Source organism: Vipera ursinii, assembly GCF_947247035.1.
Source record: "Vipera ursinii genome assembly, chromosome: 12".
Lineage (NCBI taxonomy): Eukaryota > Metazoa > Chordata > Lepidosauria > Squamata > Viperidae > Vipera > Vipera ursinii.
Genome location: NC_139525.1, coordinates 4,363,815 through 4,380,866, shown reverse-complemented (window position 1 = coordinate 4,380,866; position 17,052 = coordinate 4,363,815). Strand labels below are relative to the sequence as shown.

Sequence of the window (17,052 nt, the reverse complement as noted above, 5' to 3'; positions counted from 1 at the left end):
TCCGGTCCATGGAAAAACCTCTCTCCACAGAACCGGTCCCTGGTGCCCAAAAGGTTGGGGGCCTCTGCTTTGGAGAATAGCTTGACTCATACTATTTTTAATGTTTTATTTTTAGATCCTAAATCCCTAGGGACCAAAACATTCATCCATCCATCCATCCTTTCTGAAACATCCTTTAGATAGCCAGTGCTATGCAAATTAGGAATTTGTGGTTTCAAAGATGCCCTCATGTTATCTTAAGTTTAATGTAACTTAAATTAATATCAGTTCAGTTGTTTTCACCCCACTGCTGGCATGCCGTGGCCAGGTACCGATCCATGGACCGGGAGTTGGTGACCTCTGCTATAGGGGAAAAACCTAAGTCCAACTCTAACTGATATCCAAAATGATCCAACTTATTTTGCTGACTTCCAGCTGGGTCCTCCAGCTGTCCACCCTCCCTTGTGTCCTACAAATATGATTTATCTATTTTTCCTACCCACCTTCCCCCCCCCCCCTCCACCCCTTAGAAGCAGGACATTCTACAGATCATCTCCAATGAATTGGGCACCCCCACCGCCCTACAGAAAGAGGCCACGTTGAAAAAAAGCCAGATAGATGTGTTTTCCAAAGCATTTTCTATTTTTGGCTCTGGATGATCAGGTTACACTGACTAGATAGATGTCTGGTCTTCCCTCCCCCCCTCTTTTTCAAATTATCTTCTGCCCCCTCCTGGCTACATCTGACCCTCGAGGAAAAAGATTTAATCCGGGGAGAGATCCTGATTTCCTAAGAGTGGCATTTGATTTTACTTTTCTTTTGAAAGCTTCCTTGTGCCTTAAGGCTTGCCAGAATAATCTGCTACATGCGGAATTTTTAAAATTCTGAACTCACAGTCTTTTAGATCTCAATTCTGCATTCAGGAGGAAGAATCTGTATCAAAGGCACAGCGACAATTTCAGATCTGCTTATTTCAAAGTTGATCAAGACAGTTCTAAAGCAATGCAGCTGTTTTATGCGGGGGGGGGGGAAATGTTCTGTTTTTTCTTACAAGGTTTTATCTCGTTGAAGGCCTTCTTCCAACTATAACTATTGCAATAAATTTCCTTTTTGCTTACATTATAGAACTTTTCCTTGTTTGCGAAGAATTTTATGTATTCCTTTGCTTGTTTTTGCAAAGACCTTCAGGATTCTGCTTTTCTGCTTTTCATTCCTCCTCTTCAAATTAATTGAGAAGTAACTTAGGCCGGACCTTGACCATCAATCCGTAAGTCATATTGCCGAAGCAAAGTGCTTTTTATATCTCTTTGCATTAAACTTGGCCATTTATCCGAAAATACGGCCGAAGAACCCATTTATTGCAAACCCCAACCCTTTTCAAAATCAAAAGACGGTGAGATAAATCTGTCCAAAGGTATTCCTAGCACAGGAAGCAGCCAAAATATGCGGATCATAAATGTCTTATTAATGAAGGGCCGGTCGATCGCTCGCAAGGCCAGCGAATACAGAAAAGCAGGTCGAGGATCTAATCCAGCGTTTCCCAACCTTAGGAACTTGAAGATGCGTGGACTTCAACTCCCAGAATTCCCCAGCCAGCTATGCTGGCTGGGGAATTCTGGGAGTTGAAGTCCACGCATCTTCAAGTTCCTAAGGTTGGGAAACGCTGATCTAATCCAACCAATTGTGCAATCTTCCATTGGCTGAACGGAGAGTTTCATCCAGGAAACGTGGCACTGATGCGTCTCAAGAGCCCATTTTGATCCGCGCTCTTTGCCTTTGGGGGTGGGGGGGATTTGAGCTGCTGCGCGCCTGCATTTTGCGTTCAAGGCACAATTTCCGCCCTTGGGAAGACTTTTTTTTTTTTTGTCGCTCGCCCACCCCTCCCCGGCTTTGCATCTTTTCCTCGTTGCAGGGGCAGATTCCCAAAGAACCGGTCCCCTTATTCCGAGCCCCCCCACCCCACCCTGCATCGAGGCGCAGGGCTCTTCGACGCTGGGAATCCGGCGCATCTCAACCCCGCGAGGATCGGCGCAACAGCTGGGACCTCCCCTCGCCTCTGGGCGCGCAGCTGTCTCTGCCAGGCTCTCCCCACCCCCCACCCCTCTCTCTCTCTCTCTCTTTCCCTCCCCCGCCTTGCGCAAGCGCCACCAGCCGCCGGCTCCGACCCGGAGCGCTGCGGGAGGATGATGCTCCGCGCTCGGTAGCTGTGCGCCTTGCGGTTCCGCAGGAGGCGCGCCGCCAGCGCCATGCGCCAGTCCTTGGCTCCGCCGCGCTCCAGTGCCATCCCGCTCTCCACCTCGGTCGGTGAGTGGGGGTCGCTGGGCGCTCTCAGGAGGGGTGGAGGGGGGGGTGCAGAAGGAAGACCGGGCAGGAGGACGGGGTTGAGCCCCGCGGACTCTTTCCAGCGCGCCCGGGCGCCGTGCGTAATTGGAGAGGGCCGGCTGGGCGCAGCCTGGGGAGGGGGGGTCCCTCGGCCAGCTGGAGAGGTTGGGGTGATGGTTGCAAGGCCAGGGGGAGCTGAGAGGCCCGGTTCAGCCTCTCTCCCCTTTCCCTTCCTTGCACCCCACTCCCCCTCCGCCCACGTATTTCCAAGAGACCTGCTTCCCTTGCCCTGCTCCAAATAGGGAGAGGGGTAGATCTCTGGACTTGGAGCAGCCAGCCTGAACTTGAAGGGGTTTCCCCGGAGGAAAGAGTTCCCCGGGTGCAGGGGACCTCTTGCAAAGCGAAGCTGGGGGGGGGAGAGAGAGGAGAGAAAATGCTGGGGGGCAACCTCCCTCTGTGCCCCTTGAAGCTTTCCTAGGAAATTCAGGATAGGAGTACCAAAAAGATAAGTGTTTCAAAGGAAAGGGGGGGGGGAGGGAAGGGGAGAGAAGCTAGCCACCCAAATTGAAAGCACCTGATAAAAGGTGACTCCCCCCCTCCCCCTTCAGAAATAGGGTTCTTCCCTTCCCTCCCACTTAGGATCCACAGTTTGTTAAAAATGGTCTCTGCTTCCTTGTCTGCCTTTGAGATAGGAAAAGAAATGGAAATCCGTAGTTGGCCATCGTCATTCTTCTGTTTAGATAATTTATGGGTTGTCACTTGGTCCCTTTGGTTCTTCACTTCCCTGTTCTGAGGTTTCATCATGGGAAGAAGCTAACCCGGGTTGGCCACCTTGTGGGTTGGTGACCTGTGTGGTCACCATCCACCTTCTAGAGCAGACATGTCAAACACAAGGGCCGGGGGGGCGGATCCGGCCTGCAAAGTGGTTTCATGTGGCCCGCGAAGCCATCCTGGAAACATTGAGGGAACGGCCCCCACTGCCTTGGCCCTGGCCCAGAGACCCTCCTTCTGCCAGAGACCCTCAGATCTGTCCCACTCCTGCCCAGGTCCCCATAGGCACCCTTGATGCGAAAATGTCCAATTGCTTTCTGGAAAAGCACCTTTAGCTTATAAATTCATGCTTCTGAGCATATTGCATGTCCGTACACATTGTCTGTTCAACCTCCTGGACGATTGAGAATCTCCATCGATGTTTGGAGAAGTTCTTTTATGGCTCTCTCAGTGAACTTCAACAGAACATGTAAGAGATGGAAGTGGCCTCCTGGTGGACTAGTAGTAGTAGACAGAGGGGTAGGCAACCTTGGCTCTTTTATGACTTCGTGGACTTCAACTCCCAGAATTCCTGAGCCAGCCACGCTGAGGGGAAAGGGAGAGGTTTCCATGCTGAGCCATGGTGGCTCAGGAATTCTGGGAGTTGAAGTCCCAAGGTCATAAAAGGGCCAAGGTTGCCTACCCCTGCTAGGCACATCCTTTTATTGTTATCCCTATGTGTACCTCTCTAGGGTCTTTCAACAGAAGGAAGCGAAATTCCCTCTATGTCACCGTGACTCTGCTTATCGTCTCACTCCTAATTCTGACCGTGGGCCTTGCTGCAACCACACGTACTCAAAACGTGACTGTTGGGGGTTACTACCCGGGAGCTATTGTAAGTAGAGAATTCCTGGACAGAGTGAGAAGCCTGGACTCTTGCCTCGGAACTCTTAATAAGTATTAAGGATGGTTTAAGATGGGAGTAACAAGGATGTAAACATGGTGCCCTGAATAGCAAAGTTTCTTTCAGGCAGAGGAAATTGCCGGGTTGATGTGTAGTCCAAAGCATTTCCTCCATCTTTTTCTAAGCACGAACAATCTTAATGTAAAATCAGGAAGGCAGTGATTAATGTTTTAGAACGTGCAAAGAACCAAGAAATGAAATAAGGGGAAGAGATTTACTATACAGGCAGTCCTCGACTTACGACCATGATTGAGCCCCGAAATTTCTGTCGCTAAGCAAGACAGTTAAGTGAACTCTTTCCCCCCCTTTATGACTTTTCTTGCCACAGATGTTAAGTGGATCACTGCAGGTGTTAAATTAGTAACACAGTTGTAAAACGGATCCGGCTTCCCCGCTGACTTTGCTTAGTCAAAAAGTCGCAAAATGACCCCGGGACACTGCGACCGTCGTAAATACGAGTCAGTGGCCAAGCGTCTGAATTTTGATCATGTGACCGTGGGAATGCTGCAGTGGTCGTAAGTCTGAAAAACGATCACAAGTCGCTTTTCCCAGGGCCGTTGTAACTTTGAAAGGTCAGTAAATGAACCGTTGTGAGTTGAGGACTACCTGTGTACATATTTAGCCCTTTGCTTCCCCATAATTCTTGACTCCCATTTTTTCCCTAAGACCCACTCAACTGGGTCAGTCTTAACTGACCAGGAGAAAACTAGTAAGGTCAAATATTTGTAATCATTGCATTGTATATTGCCTGATCCGCCCACGTTCCCGTATATGCTGGGATAAAAATATTGAAATATTTGCTCGTGTGGATTTCTCCTCCTCCTCCTTCCTACTGTTTCCAAATTCGACTGTGCATAAAAATTCATTTGACTTCCAGACCAGAATGTAAAAAATTTTAAAATCTTTTTTCCTTTCAGCTGGGGTTTGGGTCTTTTCTTGGCATTATCGGATCCAATTTGATCGAAAATAAGAGGCAAATGGTAAGTTGATCTTTTGTGTCCATATAAGTTACTTTTAGGGACGCAGTGGCTCAGTGGGTTAGGACGCTGAGCTTGTCGATCAGATGGTCGGCAGTTTGGCGGGTCGAATCCCGAGTGCCGCATAACAGAGTGAGCGCCTGTTACTCGTCCCAGCTTCTGCCAACCTAGCAGTTCGAAAGCACGTAAAAATGCAAGTAGAAAAATAGGGACCACTACAGTGGGAAGGTAACAGCGTTCCGTGCGCCTTTGGCGTCTAGTCATGCCGGCCACATGACCATGGAGACGTCCTCGGACAAGCGCTGGCTCTTCGGCTTGGAAACGGAGATGCGCACCGGCCCCTAGAGTCAGAAACGACTAGCACGCATGTGCGGGGGAACCTTTACCTTTAAGTTACTTTTGTGTCCGTGTATTAGAGGTTCTTTTTATATATTTTTTCTTGCTCTTTCCTTGCTCCCAAAGCAGAGATTTCTGTCTTGTAGTTCTGTATTCTTTAGAGCAACCCAGAAGCAAATTAGGAGTGTTCCAGTCAGTTAGTTAATTAGCATTCATGACTTCCCAGAATCGGAATTGAGCTGGAAGGGACCTTGGAGGTCTTCTAGTCCAGCCCCCTGCTCAGACAGGAGAACCTATACCGTTTCAGACGAATGGCTGTCTCTTCTTAAAAACTTCCAGTGATGGAGCACTCACAGCTTCTGAAGGCAAGCCGTTCCACTGCTCAATTGTCCTCACTCTTCGGAAGTTTCTCCTCAATTGCAACTATTTTTTTATTCCTCCTCTGTAAGCGGAAGGTGGGCCTTCATGTCTGAGCTCAAAGATTTCCAAATATTTCAAACCTGACCTGTCTAGTGAAGCCTATTGTTGAAGGGTTGTTCTTACGAAGAATGCTGCTGGGTTCCCGGTAGAGGAGGAAAGGAGTCAGAGAGTTCATCCTAAACCTTTAGAGGACTTTCCACTTAATATCTTTGCTTGGAATTGAATAGAAAGTCAAACTCGGACTCCCGTAGAAAGGATTGGGTTGGGAATTAAAAGATATATGTATATGTGGAGGCTGAATTAGTTGGCGCCTTGGTCTGATCCAGCCACAAGACTGTTTTGTCCAGAAGTCCTTCCTAACCTTACTTGGAGATAGATTGCATTCAAAGTATGACTTCTGCCACCAATATTCGTAGGAAATGCTACTAAATCAGACCATTAGTTCCTCTCACCTGGCACCCGTTAACTCAGGTGGGCAACAGTTTCCTGGTTGCTTAAACTGAGATCTTTCTACCACTTGATTGACTCAACTGGAGGAAGTTGAACCTGGCTCTTGTGCCACGCACAGCGCTTCCTCTATTTATTTTATTTTTATTTACTAAATGTATTGGTCCGCCCATCTTACCACAGGGTAACTCGGTTTCTTCGTAACCTGGTCAAAATGTCTGGGTAGCAACAATCCCTAAAGGTTGCCACTAAAGACCTAGCAACTGTATATGTATGCCATACAGCATTTGGTTGGTTTTTAACTTTATACTTTGGTGTGGGAGTTTTGATCTAACATGGACAAGCTTGGCCTATTTGATAAATAAGGTGCATTCTATAAACTCAGGAAATGGGTCCCTTCGATAGCCAGGCTAGGAGTGCTCAAGAAATCTTTCAAGATAATTCATCCAGATGATCAGCAAGGCACTGGATGCTCTGTCTTTCCTTGGGGTTGAGGGTTGGGCTCTTCATCTGAAGAAGAGACATTCTGGCAAGCCATGACATCCCAGATATTGGGATCGATTTAATCTGAAGAAGATCAAGCCTGCGTCTCTTCGCTCAACTGGAACCATCTAGCCCAGAGGTCCCCAACCTTTTGGGCACCAGGGACCGGTTCCGTGGAGAGAGGGTTTTCCACGGACCGGAGGGTGCGTGGTTTTGTGTGCTGCCTGCATCCTGCAGATGGGGCTTTGCTTGTTTGTGTGACCCGGTTGCTGGCATGCCGCGGCCTGGTACCGGTCCACGGACCTGGGTTTGGGGAACCCTGGTCTAGCTATTTCCCATGGCTCTTCTCCCTGGTGCATTTTAGGGAAGGGGGGTGCAGATAGGTCTTTAATTATTGGCTCATCAAGTCAAGGGCTGCTTCTGTGGGTTGACCTCTTTCTGATCAGCCAAATTCTCAATTCACCCACTGCCTTCCACCAGAAGGAAGAGCCTAGAATCTGGATTATGTCATCAACTGCCATGAACCAAGAGAGGCTGCCTGTATTTTTACTCGGAGGGAACGAAAGAGCAGATCCGGATCACCTGGATAGACTTCATCTTTGGGCTTCATTTGAATGGCTGAAGCTACTTTGGGGGAGCCTCCCCTGGAGCTGAAAAAGGGAGCAGCAGGGGAAGGAGCAACCCCAAATGATGATGTGGCTTTCTTTTGCCTTCTCCGGACTGTCTCAGACAGTGCTATGGGATAATACCGTGCTGTCTTAAGAAACCGCCATGAAACCATGAACCCCCTAAACAGATTTCTCTTTCTGCCTTGCTCTCTTTTCCCTTCATTGATCGTGATTCTGAGCTGTTGTTCAAAACTGTGGTCCTTCTGCTTTCACAGGAAAAAAAAAGGGAAAACATAAACGGAAATAGTAGTACCTTGGGGTTGACCATCAGGTGATAATAAGACAGGTGGAACAGCAGTTGTCCAGGAGGCCAATGAGCAGATATGGCCAGGCAGCCAGATTCCCTAAGTGACCAGTTGACCAGGAAGTGATGTTGGGATGAACAAATCTCTATTGTTCTGTTCCGTGTTGCATTCTCAGCTGCTTCTCCAGAGTTCCACTCCTTTGTCTTCTGTCTCCATGTCTTCGAACAGGTGGGATCCCGTCACCAAGGAAAGCAGGGACCATGGTAGTAGGAAGGTCTAGTTGCGAAGCTCTTCAAAATTGTCAGTAGACACCTTCCTTGTGGTCAACTAATTACCTTTTCGCACAAATGATAAAGAGACCCACGAAGTCCACGTCCTTGAGGACTTCAGAAGATAGGTAGGAGGAGAAAAAGGCAGCATTAAGACAAGCCAAAAACCTTCCACAGAAAGGCATGGCCAACAGTGGTATTTAAGAGAGTGCCAGATTTAATATATAGGGACGCGGTGGCTCAGTGGGTTAGGACGCTGAGCTTGTCGATCAGAAGGTCGGCAGTTTGGCGGGTCGAATCCCGAGTGCCGCGTAGCAGAGTGAGCGCCTGGTACTCGTCCCAGCTTCTGCCAACCTAACAGTTCGAAAGGACGTAAAAATGCAAGTAGAAAAATAGGGACCACTCCGGTGGGAAGGTAACAGCGTTCTGTGTGCCTTTGGCGTCTAGTCATGCCGGCCACATGACCACGGAGACGTCCTCGGACAAGCGCTGGCTCTTCGGCTTTGAAACGGAGATGAGCACCGGCCCCCTAGAGTCGGAAACGACTAGCACGCATGTGCGGGGGAACCTTTACCTTTACCTTTAGATTTAATAACAGAAGAATGGAGGTGTTTTATATCAGCGACCCAGGAAATGTCTGTCTGGGGGCCCATTTGGTCCACATTGAAGACCCCACTGTTATTACCATCTTTAGATGACTGAAGGTCCTTCATATTATGGTCATTTACACCAGTCTGTTCTCCAAGCAGCTAGATCCAGGTTTGTTTGTTTCCCAAGGCTGACTGACACTGCTGGCCTCCCAGTTAATCCTTTTTGTGTGTTGGGGGTGCGTGTGCGTGTGTGTATACGATGCAAGGGACTGACTCAAAAATCTTTGGCAGGCTGTGCATGTAGCCCACCACCCCGGAAGGTTGCTGCATCCCAGAATAGGTCCAGCATTAAAACACATGCTTTGCACTCCATGCATTTAAACAGAGCTTCTCTCAAAATGCTCGCTTCGTCCTGCAGAAGGGGAACGCTGGCGGAGTCTTAAAATAGCTCTCGGCGGGTGCCAGGAGGCAGAAGGGCTGCCCGCTTGAGGTGATGTGCCAGCTGTTTTGCAACTGAGCAGCAGTTTCTCCTTGTGTTCCCTCCTGTCCTCCACAGCTGGTTGCCTCCATCGTATTCATCAGTTTTGGGGTCATTGCCGCCTTCTGCTGCGCGATTGTGGACGGCGTGTTTGCTGCCAGGCACATCGTGAGTACAGATCGAGAGGGGTTGGGTGGGAAATGGACAAACACCCAGCCTTGCCTACCTGAATTTTGAGTACAGACAAACCTCGACTTACAACAGTTCATTACAACGTGTCTCCCTTACTGACTGGTGGTGCCGTGGTTAGAATGGTTAGCTATGCTGACTCAGGAATTCTGGGAGTTGAAGTCCATGAGTCATAAAAGAGCCAAGGTTGCCTACCCCTGCACTAAACAGACCGTTGTAACTGGAGGACTCCCTGTATTTGTGTCTGCTTCTCATTTTAAAATGTGGCTGTTTGAACTGTTTTAAAACTGGGGGTGGGGGGACCTTTCTTTCGACAGGACCTGAGACCACTCTATGCAGGACGCTGCCACTACTATGCCAAGAGTACCACCCAGCCCAAAGTAAGTCAGATTTCCACCCTGCCCACCCCACCCCACAACTAAACCTTCCTCTTCTCCCCGCTTTAGAAGCATAGCTGTGATTTTATTCTCTTCTCTCAGCTAAAGGCTAGAGCAGGGGTAGGCAACCTCGGCTCTTTTATGACTCAGGAATTCTGGGAGTTGAAGTCCATGAGTCACAAAAGAGCCGAGGTTGCCTACCCCTGGGCTAGAGGAACCAAATGCTCTTCCCAGGCGTCACATGTTTTTCACAAATGGTTTGGATTTCCAGTGAGAAAAGCTCAACCTGTTGTGATCTGCATGCTGTGGGCAGGGCTAAAGTTAAATTTCCTTGCCGTGTTCCACATCAAGGTCCCCTTTGCCACAAAAAGAAAAATGATGCCAAGCTAGACAAGGGATGACCCAGAGCTGCTTTTTTCAAGAGGCAACTGGACTCCCTTTGTTTTTTCTTTGAAGACGTCTCGCTTCTCATCCAAGAAGCTTCCTCCGCTCTGACTGGAGGGTGGGGAATGGGAGGATTTATACTCCTTGCAGACGGCTAGTCATTTGCCGCCTTTTAGGGAGTCGTTGAGGCCCCTTGGAGGTTTGTCTGTGTCCTCAGGGTCACCTGAGTAGTGCAAATGGGTGTGGAGCCTTCCTGCAACTGCTGAAAGGACTGTGTTGTGGAGCTGTGCTTTCTACAGGTTGTTTTCCACCCGGTGTCCCTTCACTGTTGGATCACAGGCGCAGGCTGTTGGGGATCAGTCTGTGTTGTCTGTGTCTCAAACTGAAGCCCAAACGGACACAGACAAACCACTTAAGTGGCCTCAACAGCTCTGATGGAATGCAAATGACCAGCCATCTGCAAGGAATGTAAATCCTTCCACTCCCCACCATCCAGTCAGAGCTGAAGAAGCTTCTTAGGTGAGAAGCGAAAGGTCTTCAAAGAAAAAACAAAGGGAGTCCAGTTGCCTCTTGAAAAAGCATCTTTGGGACAACCGGGACCTGGAGGACGGAGAACCTCCACAGGCATCTAGAAAAGGGATTGTCCCAGAGTCCTTGTGAAGATACACCCCCCCCCCAAAAAAAGCCCACTCAGTTCTTTTTTCTTTCCCGCAGACCATTTGCCACCCACAGCCCCGGAGTTCTTGCGTCCCAAAGATCAAAACTAACACCTGCTTCTGCTGCGACTTGTACCACTGCGGAAGGTGAGTGGGGCAGACTGCGCTGCTTCACCACGTGGTCAAGCCCAGACCATTTTGCAATCCCTGAGGAGGAAACGATGCTTTTAAAATTGGGTTTCATGCCGGACTTTTAACCCTCTAATTAATAATCCCCTCTAATAAGTCAAAACCCCAATTTTCTTCAACCTTATTCTGGCTTTCTTCCTTTGCCAACTAGGCTTCCATATCAGTGCTTTTAGATTGTCAAATATATCTCTATTAGTATATATGTTATATGAAATAAAGGAGACCATTTAATTGCCAGTTTTCTGGAAAAACTAGCCCATTTGTATTCGTTAAATTGTCTCCCTGCTATTCCAGTTCCCCCATGCTTGCTCTGATATATTTGTGTTCCATTCAATCTGTTCTTCTTTCTCAAATTTCTTCTGATTTATATAGAAAGTCATTTCCATTTTCATTGTTGTCACTTCCTTTTCTGGATTTTCCATCAGCTGTATTTGTTGATTAATTGAGCCCCCTGTCTTAATATTTGATTTAGGAGGGAAAGAGGCTTTTAAAATTGGGTTTCATGCCGGATCATAAGGATTTGCTACTCCACACCTGGTCGCTTCTTGTCCTTTCAAATCTGATTTGGGTGGCCGAGGTGCACATCAAGCCACCAAATGCCAGATCCACAAGCAAACCTGGTTTGTTTTGATAGATGATGCCTCTCCCCCCTCCCATAGGCAATTGGGCATTCCTGAAGTCTTATTCATCTACTTTCCCAATCTTAATCTGTAGTTCTCGAGTTATGAACGTGATGGAGCCTTTCCCTCCCAGTTGTAACCACACGACAGACCCGATTTTACAGTTTTTTTTAACCCTGTTTTTTTTAAACCTACGAGGCTGTGAGGTTTAGCTTTGATACCGTTGAGAACGTTCGCTTCTTCCCGTCCAACAGGATGGAAATTTCCGGCGGCTATTATGAATTTATCGATGTCAGCAGTTGCCAGGATATCGTCCATCTCTACCAGTTGCTGTGGTCTGCAACAGTATTGAATATCTTGGGTTTGGTTCTAGGCATCATCACAGCGGCCGTCCTGGGTGGTTTTAAAGATGTGGTAAGTCCGAAAGCTGGTAAGCTCGGCCATTTCAGAGGCTGTTGGACAAACCAACAACAAATTGAACGGAGTTGACTGTGGGTTTAGACGTCTCAGTGGCTGAGTCTGCGCAACAGATAGACGAACCCAAACAATCCTGGAACTAAGGGGAGACTTCCGAACAGTGAGGATAATTAACCAGTGGAACAGCTTGCCACCAGAAGTTGTAGGTGCTTCATCACTGGAGGTTTTTAAGAAGAGACCGGACAGCCACCTGTCTGAAATGATAGAATGTCTCCTGTTTGAGCAGGGGGTTGGAATAGGTGACCTCCAAGGTCCCTTCCTGCTCTGCTCTGATTGACTGATTGAAACCATGGCTTTGTATATAGATAGCCCCTGACTTGTGAATACAGTTGAGCCCCAAATTTCTGGTGCTAAGGAAGGCCATTCTTAAGTGACTTTTTTTTGCCAGAATGGCTAAGCCAGGTTTTTAAGTGAATCACGCAGTCGAGGTGGGGGGAGGGTCTTTAGGATCTTTAGGGGTCTTTATCGTAAGCCTAAACTCCAAGATGACCAATCAAACGAGGTAGGGAGTGATGGGAAGGAAGGAAGACTCAAACACCGGTAGTCCTTTGAGTCCAGAATTTATGTTCCTAAGTGAGACATTTGTTAAGTGAGTTTCGCCCCATTTTACGACCATTCTTGCCCCATTTATTAAGTGAATCACTGTAGACGTTAAACCAGTAACACAGTTGTTGAGTGGATCTGGCTTCCCCCATTGACTTTGCTTGTCAGGAGGTCACAAACGGGGATCACGTGACCCCGGGAACACTGTGACCGTCATAAATATGAATCGGTTGCCAGGCGTCTGAATTTTGATCATGTGACCATGGGGAGGGTGCAAGGGTCACAAATGTGGAAAAAAGGTCAGAATTCTCTTTTTTTCTTCAGTGACATTGCAACTTTGGTCACTAAACGAACTATTATAAGTTGAGATCTACCTGGACAAAGTAGGAGATGTAGGAAGCATACCAAAGTCTGCAATAGCTGGCTGAGGATTCTGGGAGTTGAAGTCCACAAGTTGCAAAAGTGGCCAAGTTTGGAGACACACACACACACACACACACGCCTCATGGTGTAGTTTTCTCTAAACCCAGTTAGCTATTGCTTCATTCCAGCTCTCCAGCCTAACCTACCATCCTGGGATTTTTTGGGTCCATGCCCTAATCAAATCTGGGTTTAGCTCTCCTCTGGATCAGCCAGAAGCTGCCAGCCGATCTGAGAAACAGCCCTTTAACTGTAATGGGAGGATTCGCTTTGGCTGCAGGCCCACCATGATGTATTTCTGGGCAGGCTTCCCTCGGAAAAAAGGGGGATGCCAAGACAATGGAAGTGAAGTCTGAGAAAAACCCTTTTAGTCTGAATGCCATTAAGAGCACCTCTCCTTGCTCCCCCCTTCTGCACAAATTGTATATAAATTTCACAGAATGCAGAGTAGAATAAGACCAAACCATCTTCTCTCTACACCGGGGGGGTCTTCAGACTTGGCTCTTTTATGACTTGTGAACTTCAACTCCCAGAATTCCTCAGCCAGCGTGCCTTCTGGGAGTTGAAGTCTGCAAGTCATAAAAGGGCCAGGTTTGAAGACACCCCCCCTCCCCCCCGCCTTGTGCCATTTCAGACAAATAGTTTAAATAGCTTAAGATTAATTTTTAAAAAAAACATTGCAAAATTACAAAAAAAAAAGAATTCCAAGATGGGGAGACTAGGAGTGGTTAATAGAGGCAGAGAGAGGGTCTCATGGGGGTCGACCAGCCCCTTGGCTGTGTGGGCCCGTGTGTCTCCCCACGCAAGGCTAGGCAGACAGCTTTTGACCCCTTTTGTGGCAGGCCAAGAGATTGGGGCTTTCTTAACCCCTGGAGGGAGAAGATTTTCCACCAAGTAGTATGGTCGGATTAATACTCCTCAAAGCCATACCATCTTTTCCGCTCTTCCTTCTTTTCAGGTGCCCGCTCATCCTACTCTTACCTGCCCGGTTGAAAACCCACGGCCAGCTGTGTCCTATTACTCACGACCCCAGGTGACCTCGTACCATACCTATCACAGCACACCTCACTTGCCACCCTATTCAGCGTACGACTTCCAGGTATGTTTGGGTAACTTGGGTCTTTCCTCCGCCGAAACTCTTTTTGTACAGATAGTCCTCGATTTACAATCATGCAAGGTCTCTCCCCTCTCTCTCTCTCTCTCTCTCTCTCTCTCTCTCTCTCTCTCTCTCTCTCTCTCTCTCTCTCCCTCTCCCTCTCTCTCCCTCTCTCCCTCCCTCTCTCTCTCTCTCTCTCTCTCTCTCTCTCTCTCTCTCTCTCTCTCTCTCTCTCTCTCTCTCTCTCTCTCTCTCTCTCTCTCTCTCTCCTGTTCCCCTTGTAGCATTCCAGCCTCTTTACAACATCCAGCCCATCTGGCCTTCCGGAGGATCCACTCTCATTGCTGCCCTCGCCGAGCTTGGTCTGGTCCCCAGCTGGTGCTCCACCTCGTTACTCCCCACCGTATTTTCCACCTTCTGAAAAGCCGCCGCCATATTCGCCGTGAAAACTGAGTAGAAGGGGAGAGAGGATGCAGCCCCTTGAACTACTTCCTGCCAATCTTTTGTACCGGAAGAAGCCAGCTGGCACGTTGGACCGTCCCTCAGTTTCCTTTCTGTAGCGGGAGCCTTGCGTCCCTCACTCCTGGGCGGGGGTCTCCAAACTTGGCCACTTTTAAGATGTGTAGACTTCAACCCCCATGGCTGGCTGAGGCATTCTGTGTGTTGAAGTCCACACGTCTTGACGTGGCCACGTTTGGAGCCCCCCTGCTCTTGGGGGATAAAAAGTGGGCATCCTGCCCTGGACCCTTGTTTGTTTTTAAAGGACGGTGGAAGAGGCCCATTTTCAAAGAAGTTGCCTTCTTCTCATGCTCTCTTCCAGCGAATCGTTTGTTACAAGATTAGCATTTGGCGATCCGGGATCTATCTTCAGCTCTTCAGAAACTGCCCAATGGATGATGTGAGTTCATAAATGGGCTCAAGAAAGTCAGGATGGCAATTTCAACCCGTGCCATTGAAGCTTTCCTCCATTTTAGGTGAGTTGCAATGGACACACAAAAAGGAGCAGAACTTGGATTGACCGACTGTGACTGCCAGCTTGATTTATTTCACCCGGATGAGTCTTGTGAATTGGAATTTCTGCCGCTCCCTACAAAGCCCATCGTTGTTCCTCACTAGAGATGATGGAAAGATCCGCCCTAGAGCCGAAGGGACAAAATTCCTCTGCTGTTCTTTTAAAGGAAGTACCAAAGAGTCGGAGTGCGTGAAATTAATTCTTTAAAACGGTGTGGAGAGTGGAGAGACAGCCGAAAGACAAATCTGCAAATGGGCAAGAATGAATGCAGAGTGGTTTATGAATTTCAGTGCTGCTGATTGAATAGGCGACTCTATCCTGACACCCAGTGGTAGATTCATCAGCATTGTGCTGGAAAAAAAACCAAATTTCTTTGAAATAAGAGAAAAGCTATCCCAGTGTTTCTCAAAGCTTGCATTTTTAAGATATGTGGACTTCAACTCCCAGAATTCCCCAGCCAACGGGGAAACTGTATGCTACTAAAACTTCTGTTCATCACTTTTAACTGGACGAAACAGTGCCTCGTAGGGCAATAGTTTTTGAACCAAGGTACCTCAAATAGGTTAATTTACAGAATGTGTCCAAAATCCAGGACCCATAACTCCTTTAGGGAATGAAATTTGGGGAAAGTGTGGTTGTTTCAGTGCTGATTGCTGCGCTGCTGCTGCAGTCATGTGGTGTTCATTTTCATTGTTCCGTGACAGTTTCCCAGGCAGTCTTGCAATCCCTTCACCACCTAGCAGAAGCCTGGTACGAAAAAAGAGAATTAGTCTCTCTAACAGCTATGGCCGTTACATCTAAATTTGATTTTTTCTTTTTTTTAAAAAAAAAAGACTTGAAACATGTGCCTCTTTTATGTGTGTGTGTGTGTGAGTGTGCATGTGAACACCCAGAAACTTAGCATGAATAAATGAATATTTTTATTGCTTTGCCTGCTTTGCACATTCAGTTTTCTTGCTGCAAAGAGAACAGAGGTGCTTTGCTGAAAATTTAGAAGCACAAATTGTGATTGGGGGGGGGGGGAACAATCCTGCACCTGAAGAGCAGGGTGTTTTATATGTAGCATTTCTGGGTTAAGCCTTCATCAACATACGCCAAAGACAGTTTGACAGGAGCCGTGATTCAATCTCGAGGCCATGCAAGGGAAAATATGTCTGATTCATGTAAAGATGAAATGCTCCAAATAAGCCACCCTTTGTCATAAGACCCACCCATGGTAGTTTCATGTGTGTGCCACTTCCCAAACTCCCCATCTTACCGACTTTGAAAAGCCAACATGTTTTAATTTTAAACGACATGCTCCAAATTGGTGGCAAGTTAAGAAGGCGGGTTCCTGAATCTTTGGGGTCTACCTCAAGTTGACACTTAAACATCATTGCAAACTCAACGTATGGGTAATCCTCAACCCTTTGGCCATAATGAAGCCTCCCCATTATGATGTATGTATGTTGCAACGGCTGTAAAACGGATTGGACAGGAAGCAAATTTGCAGTGGTGAATTGAGCACTACGGTTGTTAAGCAGTTTTGCCAAAAATGAAAGTTGCCAGTTTTCGGCCAAGCCCTTGTGAACCATGGTCCCATGACACTGGGTTCCTGCAGACAGCCATCAATGTCATCTGAAGCTTGGTCACATGACTGCCGAGGAAGTCTGACCGCCGCAACTTCAAATCTGGCCATAAGTCCCATTTATTGGATTGGTTGTTAACTTCGGTGGCCAAGCGACCAGTTGGAAGTTGAAGACTTATCTGTTGCCTTGACTTACACCCACCCTTGAGCTCAACATTTATGTTGCTAAGCGAGACAGTCGCGTGAGTTTGGCCGCACTTTACGACCTGTCTTGCCACAGTTGTGAAGTAAGCCACTGCAGTTGTTAGCAACACAGTTGTGAAGGGTATCTGGCTTCCCCCCATGGATTTTGCTTGTCAGAGGGTCGCCAGACGTGAGGCTGAAACCGTCGTACGTACATGCCAGTTGCCAACCATCTGAATTTTGATCACCTGACTGTGGGGGATGCTGCAATGGTTGTATGAAAACGGTCACGTCACTTATTTCACTGCCATTGTAACTGAATGGTCACTAAGTGAACTCTTGTAAGTGGAGGACTACTTCTTATACATAAACGACCAGTGAGCAGATTGGGTTAGGATCCTAGCCACATAA

General features: G+C 47.8%; 1 protein-coding gene across 1 annotated transcript; it reads left to right on the top strand.

Moving 5' to 3' along the window:
- Positions 1 to 2,160: 2,160 nt before the first annotated feature.
- TMEM255A (transmembrane protein 255A) lies at positions 2,161 to 16,894 on the top strand. Its single transcript, XM_083371942.1, has 9 exons — positions 2,161 to 2,283; positions 3,804 to 3,946; positions 4,933 to 4,995; positions 9,007 to 9,096; positions 9,435 to 9,497; positions 10,593 to 10,681; positions 11,598 to 11,757; positions 13,742 to 13,882; positions 14,164 to 16,894. The coding sequence occupies exons 1-9, from the start codon at positions 2,226 to 2,228 to the stop codon at positions 14,323 to 14,325; spliced, it is 969 nt and encodes a 322-aa protein (XP_083228068.1). The 5' UTR covers positions 2,161 to 2,225; the 3' UTR covers positions 14,326 to 16,894.
- Positions 16,895 to 17,052: the final 158 nt, after the last annotated feature.

Coding starts and splice junctions, on each gene's coding strand:
- TMEM255A (XM_083371942.1), top strand. CDS start 2,226: ATGCGCCAGTCCTTGGCTCCGCCGCGCTCCAGTGCCATCCCGCTCTCC. Junction 3,947..4,932: donor GTTACTACCCGGGAGCTATT/GTAAGTAGAGAA, acceptor TTTTCCTTTCAG/CTGGGGTTTGGGTCTTTTCT. Junction 11,758..13,741: donor TGGGTGGTTTTAAAGATGTG/GTAAGTCCGAAA, acceptor CCTTCTTTTCAG/GTGCCCGCTCATCCTACTCT.